Here is a 14,111-nt window from a genome sequence, read left to right as displayed (position 1 = left end):
TCCCTGTGCATGTAACAAGACATTTTTATCCTTCCCCTCGACAATCAAAAGTCTCCTAAGCAAACAGCAGGTAACAACAACAGAAAGTGATGGCTCCATACCTGGAATCAAACCTGGAAATAAGAAAATGTCACAACCACAGACAGGTGGGTTTCTTCCTGTGTGTGTTGCTGGAGATGGAACCCAGGGCCTGTGTATACTAAGCAGCTGCTCTACCACTGAGCTGCAACCCCAATCTGTATAGGTTATTTTAACTCTTGATGAACATTTACTCTCAGCCATAACCAGCTGGTGTGGTCCTCAGCTTCTACCTCTCAGGTTCTTCCTCTGTTCCCTGCTTCTCAGATGGCATGAGCTGAGCACCCTTTCTTCTACCACGCTCTTTCACCACGTTTCTACCTTGGAGCCAGCTAACAATGGAGTGAAACCTGAAACCTGAAACCTGAGCCAAAATAACCCCCTCCTCTTCTAATTGTGTTTGTCAGGTATAGTATTTTGTCCCAGTGATGGAAAGTGAACTAGTACACCAGCCCCAAAAATCACCTAGATCAAACAAATCCAAAAATTCATTTGGAACCAGAAGAGACCTAGACTAGCAAAAGCAATTCTGGTCAACTGATACACGGCAGAGGGTATCACAATTCCCAACTTGAAACTATACTCCAAAGCCACTGTGATAAAAAAACAACACGGTACTGGCAAACAAACAGACCCGAGGACCAGTGGAATAGATCCGAAGTTGCAGAAGCAACTCCAGACACACTCAGCCACCTCATCTTTTACAAAGGAGCCAACCATCCTCACTGGAAGAAAGACAGCCTCTTTAATAAATGCTATTGGAAAAACTGGATTTCAACTTTCCAAAACTAGACCCTATCTTTTACCACACACTAACCTAAAATCCAAGTGGATTAAAGATCTAAATATTAAAACAGAAACACTAAACTTGCTGGAAAATGATAAGTTAGGCAGAACTCTCGAAGACACTGGCATAGGAAAAGACTTGATGAACATATCCTTGGTAGCATGGGAACCAGCACAAAGAATCAATGACTGGCATCTCATACTTTTAAAAAGCTTCAGCACTGAAAGAAACCACCAACAGAGCTGAGAGACAACCTACAATGTGGGAAGAAATTTTTACCAGCTGCTCCTCAGACAAAGGTCTACCGTCCAGAATATAAAAAGAACTAAAAAAAAAAAAAAAATCAGATCCCTCAAATATAAAGACCCAATTCAAAAATGGGCATCCGAAAGCAACAGATATTTCTCAGACAAAAATGTAACAGCAGCAAATAAACATGAAAAAATCTTTAACATCACTGGTATTAGAGAAATGCAGATGGAAACAACACTGAGATTCTACCTCACCCCAGAAAGAATGGCTGCTATCAAAAAATCAACTGATAATGCTGGTGGGACTGTGGGGAGAAAGGAACCCTTCTTCATTTTTGGTGGGAGTGCAGACTGGTGCAACCACTGTGGAAATCAGTATGGAGATACCTCAAACAATTAGGATTGGAAGTCCCATTTGACCCAGCTATCCCACTGCTGGGTATCTTCCCTAAAGAATTAAAAGAATCATACCACAGTGATATATGCTCACCCATGTTTATAGTGGCACAGTTTATAATAGCTGAAACTTAGAAACAGCCCAATTGCCCATCAGCTGGAGACTGGATAAAGAAGATGTGGTATAAAAGGGAGTACTGTTCAGCCACAAAGAATGAGAAACTAGACATTTATAGCTAAGTGGATGCACACTGAGGCCATACTCTTAAGTGAAATAAATAAGATACACATATACACCAAATAGTTTCTGGGATATGAAAAACTAAAAGTGTAAATAAGGATCACAATGTATAATTGATAACATATAATAAGGATAAAATGTCTAAAAGAGTAGGGGAAGTAAAAGGGGTAGGGGAAAGTAAGAAGGGAAAAGAAAAAATATGAGAAAAGGAAAAAATGGGAACAAAAGTCTTTGTAAATAGGTAAGGGTGGAGGGGGTGAAGGGAGGGCAGGGGAGTGGGAAAAAAATAAGAACCACAATAAGTCATGTAAAAAGTACAAGATCCCAACGATGAATGTAACTGTATTGTATAACTAGAATGTACCAATAAACTTAATGGCAAAAACAAAACAAAAACAAAAACAAATAACAAACAAAACAGTGTCTGTTATCCCAGCTACGATAGACAGGTAAGCATAGAAAATTGCAATAAAGATCACGACTGCAATAAGAGGATAAGTAATGATGCATACCAAAGGTGACAGGAAGAAAAATGATAACATCAGAAAAACATAATTTTTAAAATTGTTTATGGAATAATCATTAGTATAACACTGGAGCCTGAAATTATGAAGACAATATGTAAGCAAAATAGCATAGCTTGGCAGTTTTTATCCTAAAAGAGGTTGCGCTTTAAGAACAAAGCGTGGGCAAAGATACCAAGCATGCATACTGGCAACTGTGCTTTTTCAAGAGGCCATTCTTTGAGACAGCTGAATCAATCCCTCAGTCATGTCTCCACTTTTGTTCTTGTATTTCTTTGAGGCCATGGTGAGCACATTTTCAGTTACCACAATGGCTGAGGTTCCTTCCTTAGACTGTGGGTGGGGACCAGGGACACATGACATCCAATGATGCCCTAGAGAGGTGTACACAAACAATTGTCCATTTCCCAAACTTTGGTTTTTTTGATGGTGAGGAATGAACTCAGGCTTCTGCTCATGCTAAGCATGCTCTGTACCCCTAAGCTACCCTAGTCCAAACAACTTTCCAATGCCTGTAGGGCTTTTATGTAGATTTATAGAACCTAACTCTTTGATACAGTTTTAATATACATTGAATCGTCCAGGGGAAAATTACCATATAAATCAAGAAATATTTGTACTCTGTTTTATTTGGAGCTTCACCCATGTGGTGTAACCATTTTGGAAAAATCATGGTAACAAAATCATAGCCACTCAACATCAGAGCCTTCAGTAAAATACCCCACTGGCCTACATTTGTAGCTAACAGGTTTGTGGCAGTTAAGTACGTATATGTGCTATGTGTACATACTCTTATATTTAGCAGGTTCATACTGTCATTTGCAAGCCAAAAAAGGCTGACAACACTCATTCAAATGCATTACTTCTATTAAACACAAATGTTCATTGTAAGGAGGAACATGATGTTGTATCTTTTAATATAGTTCTTAGCTGCACGGTACTGAAATATGCATTACTTAATTAGAAATTATTTCCCTTTCATTTCTCCTTTATATCAAACTCAGGGAACAATCCTTTTGAAGTTTAGCTATGTAGGCAGTTTATATTCACGAATTTCATTTCAGGACAGAAAACTCGACAGCTCATGTTATATCATTTTATAAAAGAAGCTGTTGGTTCTGGAAGTGTTAAGACCTTTGCTCCTGAGTCCCAAGTGTTCTCTTTCCGCCCTTGTTCCTTCAGACTCTGATACAGATGTACACTCAGAGGACTGGATAATTGGATCAGCACTTGTCTATCTTGCTGTTATCCTTTGTTCTTGGTATCCCGCTGTACCAGTGGCTGCATGTACTACGCAGGGCAGAAAAAGTAAAGCACAGGGCACTGCACTGCCGACCACCAGGTTCACACAAGAACATTTACAATGCAAGGCTGCAGATGGCTGCAGCGTCTGCTCCCACTTCCTCTGCTCCATCACGCCCCTCACTAACTTCTTTAGCTCCTCACCCTGACACATGCCCTCTTCTTCTTGGCTCTGTGGTCAGTGAAAGAGGCCACAGACAGTTCGTAGGCTGAGTGTTGTGCTCATCACCTGTACATACATTATTCATTTGCTTTTCTATGTATCCACAAAGACACTCAGAGGTTCAGAGGGGTTTTTACTTCTATAAGGCCACACAGCCAGAACATAGTTAAGTTCAAATTGAGATCATTCAACCAGGTTCTGGACAAAAAAGAAAGACGACAATTTAGAGGATGCCACTGAATTAACAAAAAGATAAACACAAGTTTTTTAATCACTTTCTTAAATCTGGCCAACATGAAAAATTCCAGGATGGAATCTGTGCCTGTGTCAGACCTTTTGTGAAGATGAGCAAGATGTCACATCATTTTCATTTTGTAGCCTGGAGTACAAACTAATTAGTCCTGCCACTGGAATCTGGGTAAATTAAAGTTGCCATCAATGTCACCACTTAGTAATTTATGTATCAGCAGCAGTCTTCCTCTCCTCTCTCCTTTTAAGTTTCCTGCTTATTTACAAGGTTGCTCTAAGCACTTAGAAAATACAAAAGGCACGGAGCTATTATCATTTATTCATTTACATGTATTGAGGGTTGCTTAATTTTATGAGTGAGGCATTTTGTGATTCATTAGCTCCCTATGAATATTATGTTCCTCCTTGTTAATTTATTGAGGACCGTCTGATCTCCACTGCTTCATTGTATATCAATCAGGAAATGCAGTGGAGCATAGTGTGTAAAAGTAATGAAAATCTTATTAAATATGAGACATTATTTCAGAGTGGCTATTAAATCTCCAAGGGGAACTTTCGTTCTCTTTATGGACAAAACCCCCTGGAGCCAGAGAATTCTTAATGGTTTACAAAATGTCAGAAGAATGATCAGGAAGGAACTTACTAATGTGCTTCCCAATATCAAGATCAAAATCCAACTTATATTAAAGTATATCTGTAACCAATTCCATTACATAAGGTGTTAAAAGAACTGAGTAGACACTGCAGTTTTAAAAATGGGTTCAGCGCAAAAAGAAAGAGAAAGCTAAAATCTTATTCAGAAATCTAGACTTCTCTTTAAGTGAAGGCAAAGAGAGACCTACAGGCAATTAATGTGGATCAACTTATGGACACGAGTTGTTGCTCCACCCCAAAGATTTGCATGGGCATAAAGAGACAGCTTTGTATTTACATGTACTTTTTAAAACATTTTTCTGTTTGCTGAGGAAAAACATAATTTCTAAGGTTTACTGACCCTCAGAAATCTGTACATCTATTTACAGCTTTTTCCCAATTAAAAGAATCTTTGGTTATGGGAATCTGGATGCTTTAGTAAAGCAGCAGGGAAGAGCATATGGCCCACTTGGCCATGAGATCAAAGTCACCGATCCCTCTCAGAGCTGCCTGATGTTGATGCAAGGAGCCGCACATAGATGAACCCTCCTTCGTACATGAGTCAAAATGACCTTCGTGGCTTCTCCCCACTTTACAACATTTAGGTCTTTCCAAAGAGACTCAAAATCCCCTCTCCTGTTCAGCTAATTCTGCACATCCCCCTTCACCCGGCACAACTCCAAGTTAACTCTCTTCCTTTATCCAGTTAGCTGTTTCTTTACACCTGTCCACTGAGGTGCAGCTTTCTTACCATCCTTTCGTATCAGATTTGGAGCTCCTGGAAAGCAAGAAATATGCTCTGCTAAATTCACCCAAAGCAACAACTAATGCCACGGGCCCTGAGGGGATACATTAAACACCTGTCAATTGCCCTTCTGCTTCTACGCTCTCCTGTGGGAGCTTGGGACTGATGGAGCTATCTCTGTGAGGTCACTCGCTAAGCAACTGTTGAAAGGATCCCACACTGTCTTTCTACGGGAGTCTCATTTAGAGTTACCCTGCTCAGCAGCTCCAATGTCTCCTCTCTCTTTATGCCACGATGAATAAAAACCCTCCGTGACCTCAGTGAAAAGCAAATTACTGACAGAAAATGATGAGCACACATACTTTTCCGATCTGAGTTATGTGGTATTACATCATGCACAGGGCAAGGGCTAGATGGTGTTTAAGAAGATCACCAGTGTTTTCCAGGAAATATTCAGTGATAGGAAAACTGGCCTGTATTCTTTAAAAGTACTATGGCTCATGAGTGGTAATAAAAGACTAATTTTTTCTAATTAAGGATTGCAAAAGATCAAAAGAGACAAAACAATTAAGTACAATGTGGGATTCTGATTTGGTTCTGGGAATAGAAAAAGAATCTTGTGGGAAAACTGGTGAAGTACAAATAAAGTCTGTAGTTTAGAGAATACAAGGGTGTCAATGTGAACTTCTGGGTTTTAATTACTGTAGCAGGGCTCTGTAAAATGTTACCACTGGGGTAAGCTAGATAAAACTCTATTATTTTTTGCAACTTTTCTGTATCACTACAAGTATTTTAAAATAAATCAAAAGTAAAATCTAACAATTCCAGCTGTAGGTATACACCCTAAAGAACTGGAAGCAGATAGTCACAGTAGCATTATTCACAAAAGGCAAAAGGTATGCACAACTCCCTACAGGTCCATCAAGAGATGAATGGAAACGTAGTCATACAACAGAATATTTAGCTCTAAAAACAGAAAGTTTCTGTTGCATGCTGCCTCAGGGACAAACCTTAAAAACACCATGCTAAGCAAATATGCCAAACACAAAAGAACAAAAACTATACCATTTCACTTAGATAAAGCACCTAAAATGAGCAATTCATACAGACACAAAGCTGAACAGAAGTTACCAGGGGAGGGTAGAAGAATGGGGAGTCATTATTTAATGGCTCCAGAGTTTCTGATTAAGTTGATGAATAAGCTCTAGAGATGAGTAACAGTAGTGCTTGTACAGCACTGTGAATTTACTTAATGCCAGTGAATTGTATATTTAAGAAGGGTTAAAATGATTAAGTTTTGTGTTACATGTGTATCTTATCACAAAAAAATTTTAAAAGTGGGACAATCACAAATATATACAATTTGGGAAGAAAGAGAATTTCGGAGATTTCTTATGCTTTACATTAAAACCTATGGATAATAGTGGAATATAAATAGACATACTGGACCAATGAAATAAAGTTCAGGAATAAACCTATGTATTTATAATTGTCTGCTCTTCAAAAGGGTGCCATGAACACATAATGGGGAGGGATAATCTTATCAATAAAGAATGCTAGGAAAATTGGTTATCCACATGCAGAAGAATGAAATTAGATCTGTATCTCACACCACATACAAAAAAAAATCACCTTGAAGTATATTAGATTTAAACCTAAGACTCAAAATAGTACAATTATGAGAGAAAAACCAAAAAAAAGCTTCTTCTTCTTCTTTTTTTTTTTTTTTTTTGAAAGAATGCTAGGAAAATTGGTTATCCACATGCAGAAGAATGAAATTAGATCTGTATCTCACACCACATACAAAAAAAAATCACCTTGAAGTATATTAGATTTAAACCTAAGACTCAAAATAGTACAATTATGAGAGAAAAACCAAAAAAAAGCTTCTTCTTCTTTTTTTTTTTTTTTTTTTTTGGTACTAGGGATCGAACTTGGGACCTTGCACTTACAAGGCAGGCAGTGGAACCACTGAGCCAAATCCCTGGCCCCTGCAAAAAGCTTCTTAACACTAGTTTGGGCAATCGTGTTTTGGACATGATCCTACATGTATAGGCAATAGATGCAAAAACAGGCAAATGGGATTGCATCAAACTTTATATTGGAAAATGATGGAATCAGAATATTGAAGACGTAGGTATCTGCACTCCTGTGTTTGCTACAGCACCATTTGCTATAGCCAGGAAGGTGGAATCAACCCAAGAGTCTCACAATAGATGAATGAAAAAACTGTGTGCTTATATGTGCCAAATAGAGTGTAGTTTAGCCTGAAAAAAGAATGAAATTGTGCCATGTTCAATAACATGGATGAACCCAGAGGAGGCTGCGCTGAATGCAAAAAGTCAGACACTGAAAGACGAATACTGCATGATCTCACTTGTATGTGGAATCTAAAATAGTTGAACTCATTAAGCAAAGTACAATGGTGATTGGCAGAGGCTGGGACACGTGGTGAATGAGGATATGTTTATCAAAAAGCACAAAGTTTCAGTTATGCAGGATGAATACGTTCTAGAAATCTATTGTTTAATATAGTGACTAGAATTAACAATGCTGTATTGTACATTTGTAATTTGCCAAGAGGACAGACCTTGTGTTTCTACCACACACCACAATGCAGACAGGGCCTATGTAAAGTGATAGATATGTTAATAATGTTGACTGGGCTGATCATTTCATAATGCATATCAAACATCAAGTTGTACAACTTAAATATTCAGATTTTATTGTGTAAAACAAAACAACAATGACAAAAAACATCTAGTGGTAAGTGAAGTCTACTTTCTACCCAAAACTCGTAAGTTTCAAAGAAGCCAGTTGTATGTTAAAATGAAGATTCTCAAATTGAGACATTTTCACTTCTTTTAAATCTTTCCAAAGAATAAGCTTGTTGATGTCAAGCTGTGCTCCTGGATCTCTGTTCCCTGGCACCTCCCACAGTACCAGGTACACAGGTGTGAAGTAAGTACTGTTGAATAATTAGTGAATGAACTGACCTCTCAAAAAAGCCACTCCCTGAAAGGAAAGGTTTAGGTCATTACAGTAGCAGAAGGAAAAAACAAGAAAGCAAACACACAATTAACTTCCTTCAGCAGGTATCTGGGCCATGGTTAACCTTTCTGAGATCTCATGGATCTTCCTCCATCTACTTTGGCCACTGCATCAAGGATAGCAGGGCTTAGAGAACTCTCAAAATCATCAACTCTATGGACTGGCCAAGATTTCTGATTCATCAATAAAGAATAATCACTAAAAACACACTTTAGGTATTACTTGGAGTCCCAGTTCAGGCAAATAGTAAAATCCAATAAAAGCAGCAGAACTGAATTCTTTAAAAATACATGTTCTTATGTCACAGGAGGATTGGCCATCAGTGTAATTGCTAGTAGGAGGTCCCGCATGACCAGGATGGTGCTTTCACATCCCTGTTTGTGAGAAGCCTGCTGAGCCACTTACTAATACACAGAAATAATAAGAAAGTCAATCTTATGGTTTCTTGCACAAACTTGCTTCTGACCAGATATAGAAGCAGCCAGCTTGATCACTCATACTTAACTGTGAATGACTTTGGTTTACTGCCTCAAATCAAATCCAACTATTCTGGATGATGATTCATTACCCACTGTGGATTTTCAAGAGGATCTTAGAAGGCAATTCAAACAAGGCAAATGGTTTTAGCAATGGCAGGAGTAGTTCACAGGATGGTGCCTGCTGGCAGTGGGCTAAAACATCAGGCACATTACTTTAGTCAACCATGATATGTCTTGTCTCCTGAGGCTCATGTTCTCTGAGAACATCCATGGTCTACTCTTTATTCACCACAGCTCGTGATGGACAGTCCCCCAGCTGATTTTCTCATTCCATCAACTCAGAATATAGCTGTAATCAGAAAGCTGGCATGCCTGTGTTCACATTAAAATACAGTAGGGAATAGATTGAAAAGATCTTTATTTGTGAACAGAGAAGGAGACTCAAATGCTAACCCTGCTTCTAATGAGGTGGTGTCATCAAGTCATTCATCTCTCCTCCCAAAACCTCCTTTCCTACCCAACCATGATAAATGCAGTTAATACAGCCGGTTTTCTGTACCCACAGGTTCCCCATCCACCCTAAGAAAATATGTGAAGAAATGCATTTATCTCAAACAGGTACGGGCTTTTTACCCCTTGCCATTGCCATTTAAACAATGCAACTGCTATTTATATAGCATTTACAATATATTAGGTATAAGAAAACTAGGATGATTCATATAAAGCATATGGGAAAATGTGTGTGCTGAACGCAAATGCCATATTATATAAGGAGCTTGAGCATCCACAGATTGTGGGATCTGTGGGGATCCTGAAACCAATCCCTGATGGATACCAACCTACCAGTCCCTGATGGATAGATCAGCTGACTTTATCTACCTTAAAACTCCATTAATTGCTATTATTTTTTCTGTGCATGTGTGCGTGGGATTGGGAGGGCATGGGATAGAACCTAGCCTGGGTCTTTCTTGTGCATGCTAGATGGGCATACTACCACTAAACTACTCCCCAGCCCCTCTTATTCTTCTTATTGAAAGTAGAGTGATTTTGATATGTACTTACCTCTCTTAAAGTTGGCTTGCCAATGAAAAAGTCTGTGTTTTTGCTGCTTTTGGGTGGGTTGAACTTGGGATTCAGAAAAGCACATCCATTTGCAATAGCCTCCAGGGGAGCTGGGCCTTCATAAGGAAACCCAAGTCCAACAAATAGCTGTTAAAACAGAAAAACATACCATATCAGCACATCTATCAGGCACTCCCAGCTCACCAGCGCCCATTCCTGTGAATACCTCAGACATTCTGGAAAGGTCCCAGGCCCTGGGGATAGGGTAGGGCAAAGAGAAGGCACTTATACCAAGATGGGACACATCACCAGGAACTGTTAAAGCCCATATAAAGCAGCTTGGCTCACTGAAGTGCTAAGTACTGGGGGCGGTGAGGAGGTTGGGAGGTCGGGTATTAAACAACAACAACAAAAACCAAAACCCAACAATCATCTTTCTGTGACTCACCCAGGAGACATGACTGGAAAAACACTTGCTAAACTAAACAGAAGGTTTCTTCATTGAAGGAGAGGAACAACAGGCCCTTTCAGGGACGCTGGGCAAAGGGGCAGAAAGGTCACTTGGTGGTTGGATTACAGTTCAAATAGAATTGCTTTAATATGACGGTTTTCCTAACAGGTTTGCACTGGGGGACACTAACGTCCCCGTTTTTACTTTCCCCTGGGTTTAAGGGAGGGTGCTGAGCTCTTCAATCTGTTAGGCCAAGCTTCCCTCTCTAGGAAGCAAACCACGCATTCCCCCAAGGCAGACAACAGATGGCAGCAAAAGCTCGCTCACTCAGTCCTAGGAGCACCACACAGTAGGGAGCCACTGTGACAAAGGGGACCTACCTGGGCAGTTCAGCAGCACTGATTCCTGGGCTGCTGACTGAAAATACCCCCCCACCTGGCTCCTGTTGCTCCTCAGTACAGGAATACTGTGCACTGAAGGAGGCCTGGAGGTCACTCGCCAGGGCTGGGGGGAGCCAGTGTACAGAGGCCTATCAAGTGACACAGGTCAACTGGTCCCAGGACAGCATTTCCTTCTGCCTTCCATGGAACAAAGGAGGCTGTGGACTGGATGTGGCTGTGGCTGTGGTTGTGCTGATTCCCTCTTCTCTAGCCCCCTCCACAGCTTCCTTGTCTTAGCAGCTGCTTTAAGTTACTGATTATTGAGGAAGTTTCTGCTGGAGAGCCCTGGGTTCCCTGGGCAACACTGGGAGATGCAGGCTGTACATGTCGGACACACAATATCAAGCCAGCACTGCACAGCACATATTTCACATGCTTGAAGATGACAGCCCCTCATGAAACTCTGGGGCAAAAAAACCAAAATCTCAGGTGTTCTGGAGGGCCTTCCTATTCCATTAACTCTTGCTTTGTATTCAGTGGAATAGTATTCAACCTTTCATTTCCTGTAAACCTTGAGATCACCCAGGCAGATGCATCCATAGGAGAGGGAGCTGGAAAGGAGAGAAGCTTTGGGAGGCCTGCGGAGCTCCTGTGGCCATGAGCTGAGGGAGAACCTGGCAGTAGGTGCTGACAGGAGCAGCAGAAGAATAGAGGGACATCTCTGTGCCACTTGGAGGCTCCTGTGGACCTCGTCTTACTACAAAGAGAAGTGAGATCATCAGAGGGAACCAAGGAGTACTGGTGTGGCTCAGAGGTGGGCCAGGCGATGGCAGCCCCCCAAAAAAGGAAAATGTGGGACACATAGTCGGTGTGATCAAACAATATGATGAATGTTTAAGAGAATTTATTATGGTGAAAAATACTGCCATTAATCTCCCTCAAAATACTCCACCTTCCCCTGAACACACTTACACTACTGTTCTTGCCACTTTCTGAAGCAGTTCTGGAGGTCCTTTTTTGTGGGGGTCTTCTGTCGTGCAGTTGCCTCAATGTCCTGAACTGATTTGAAGCATGTGCCTTTCATGGTCATTTTGACCTCGGGGAAGACCCTGAGTATCAGGGTGCCAGATCCACTGGACAAAGAGGATGAGGATACCACCATGTTTCCATGAGCCTGCCTTTCCACTTTATGATAGCCAGCAGCAGACACTTCGTAAACATACAAAAGAAATCTTTCAGAATTCCTTCAGAAAGTTGCAAGAATGATAGGCTAAGTGTGTCGGAAGTGTGGGGGTGTGGGTGGTATTTTGAGGAGAATTAATGACCATGTGTCTTTTACTGTAATACATTTTTTAAATTTAAATATTTGCATATATTTCTAGCACTCTCTATAATTTTCCAAGACGTTTCAGCTTTACTCAGAATGAAGAATCCAAGGTTACCATCACTATGGCTTCTGATTTCTATGATATATAGTCCCTGTCATGCTTTTAAGGAAGACATGTCACCTTTCCAGGGGAAAAAAACCCCCCCCCCATCAGGCTATGGTTAGGCACAGAATAGGAATATCCAGATCTTTTTGACTCTAAAGAGAAAAGTATTAGGAGATGTAACCTGGGCTTCTGTGGATTTAGCAGAGATCTGGAGCCTACAGAGTTTCCTGACCTATGGAAAGCAAAGACCCACCATGCAGAGCCAATACTTTCATCAATTCTAAATTGTCAAGAGAATTTTGGAGGAAATGGAAGAAGCACAATGCTTGTCTATTTCAATAGAAAAATCTTAGGGAAAAATTTAATTGGCTCCTTCAAGTCCAACCAATCTGAACTCATTAATTAAAAATATTTGAGGCTGCTGCTTAATGGACTTGAATGTGACCTAGGTTTAGTTATATCTGAATAACAATTTGCACCGACTCCTCTGCCCCTCTGGCACCAGAATATCTCAGTACACAGACAGTTCGGGCTAACTCTCCCAAGCCTCACAATTTTATAAGGACGCTTAAGCAAATACCACACAATTTCTTGGCAATGAGTTCTCTTGTCACACTAATTAGGACTGCAGGAAATGCATGACTTGGAAACAACAAAATAACAGTTTTCTTTCACTTGTGTCAATAAGCAATTTTTCCTTGCTTCTTGTATACTCATGACCTGTGACTTACAATGGAACAGTGCACTGAGGTCAAATAGCACAGCTAAAGGTTAAACGACAACAGGGCAGGCAGGGCAAATTCCCCACCTCAACAGTAAACTTGTGCATGCTAATAGCCTTGCCACACACTGGTACTTTAACCAAACCAAAGCACTTTCTCCCTGATAGCCAAATCCCCAAATCCCCTTGTCCTGTCTCTCTGCCTACTTACAGATATCCCTAGCACAAATTTACAAGACAATATGACGACAGTGCACTCAAGCACCAGAGCTCAGCTCCTCAGGAGAAAACCTGCCATATTTTTATTTACTTCATTTATCCTCTGCCTGGCCCTCAGAAGCCCAGAATCTAATGTTCCAGGTGAGAGAACATCTCCATGGCGGCAATTCTGGCTCCAGCAATGAGTGTTTCTCAACAGAGGGATTACATGTTCTAAAATTGAAATTTCAACTAATGCTAAGCAAGAGAGAACAGATGAAGCACCGTATGTTTCATTCATGGCACAGGACTGGGACATCCTGACACATGAACAAAGAGACCAGTAACACTCAGATTTTTTTCTCTGTGTAAAAGAAGAAATAGAATTCTTATAAATCCCTATGTGAAACACTTGGCAAAAGTTCTTTTAAATATGGACAAAGTAGTTCTTTTACAAATTCTGCATGGGCTTTAGCTTCAGTCACCTTTCAGCTTTGCTTACAGTGGTGGGGACTGAAGCTGGAGCTTCATGAATACTAGGCATGCTCTCCACACCACAGTCCTAGGCCACTTTCTGTCACTTTTGATGGGGAACATCAGAACAATCCAAAACAGGACAAGTCCAAATTTAAAATACACTCTTCTGATCATTACTAATTAGTCAAGCTGTGGGATGGTTCAGGAGGGAGTTTCACAGACATATTAATCTCAGCTGTCCAAGAAACTGGTTACTGGCACAAGGTGATCAGGACAAGGAGGCTACTAGAAGCATGAAGGACCAGGGTTCAAGTCTTGATGTCATCATTTCCTAGTTCAGTAACTATGGCAAAATGACTGTTTATGTGTTTTCTCAGGTTTATTTATGTTTTCTCTAGCAATGAGACCCAAGCCAGGATAATACAAGTTCTCTAAATTTCAGTCTTCTTGACTGTAAAATGAGGAAAAACAATAAGGCTTTATTTCATGG

General features: G+C 40.5%; 1 protein-coding gene across 1 annotated transcript in view; it reads right to left on the bottom strand.

The window, feature by feature from the left end:
- Mgat5 (alpha-1,6-mannosylglycoprotein 6-beta-N-acetylglucosaminyltransferase) overlaps window positions 1–14,111 on the bottom strand; it is a 308,365-nt gene that overhangs the window by 23,079 nt on the left and 271,175 nt on the right. The window contains exon 14 of the mRNA XM_019204841.2: window positions 9,962–10,108. Within this exon, the coding sequence (XP_019060386.1) occupies window positions 9,962–10,108 (147 nt within the window). The remainder of the gene's footprint in view (window positions 1–9,961; window positions 10,109–14,111) is intronic.

This window comes from Fukomys damarensis, unplaced genomic scaffold (assembly GCF_012274545.1).
Source record: "Fukomys damarensis isolate Sample0158 unplaced genomic scaffold, DMR_v1.0_HiC HiC_scaffold_29, whole genome shotgun sequence".
Lineage (NCBI taxonomy): Eukaryota > Metazoa > Chordata > Mammalia > Rodentia > Bathyergidae > Fukomys > Fukomys damarensis.
Note: the sequence above shows the minus strand (reverse complement) of the source record. Positions and strands in the feature narration are given on the sequence as shown.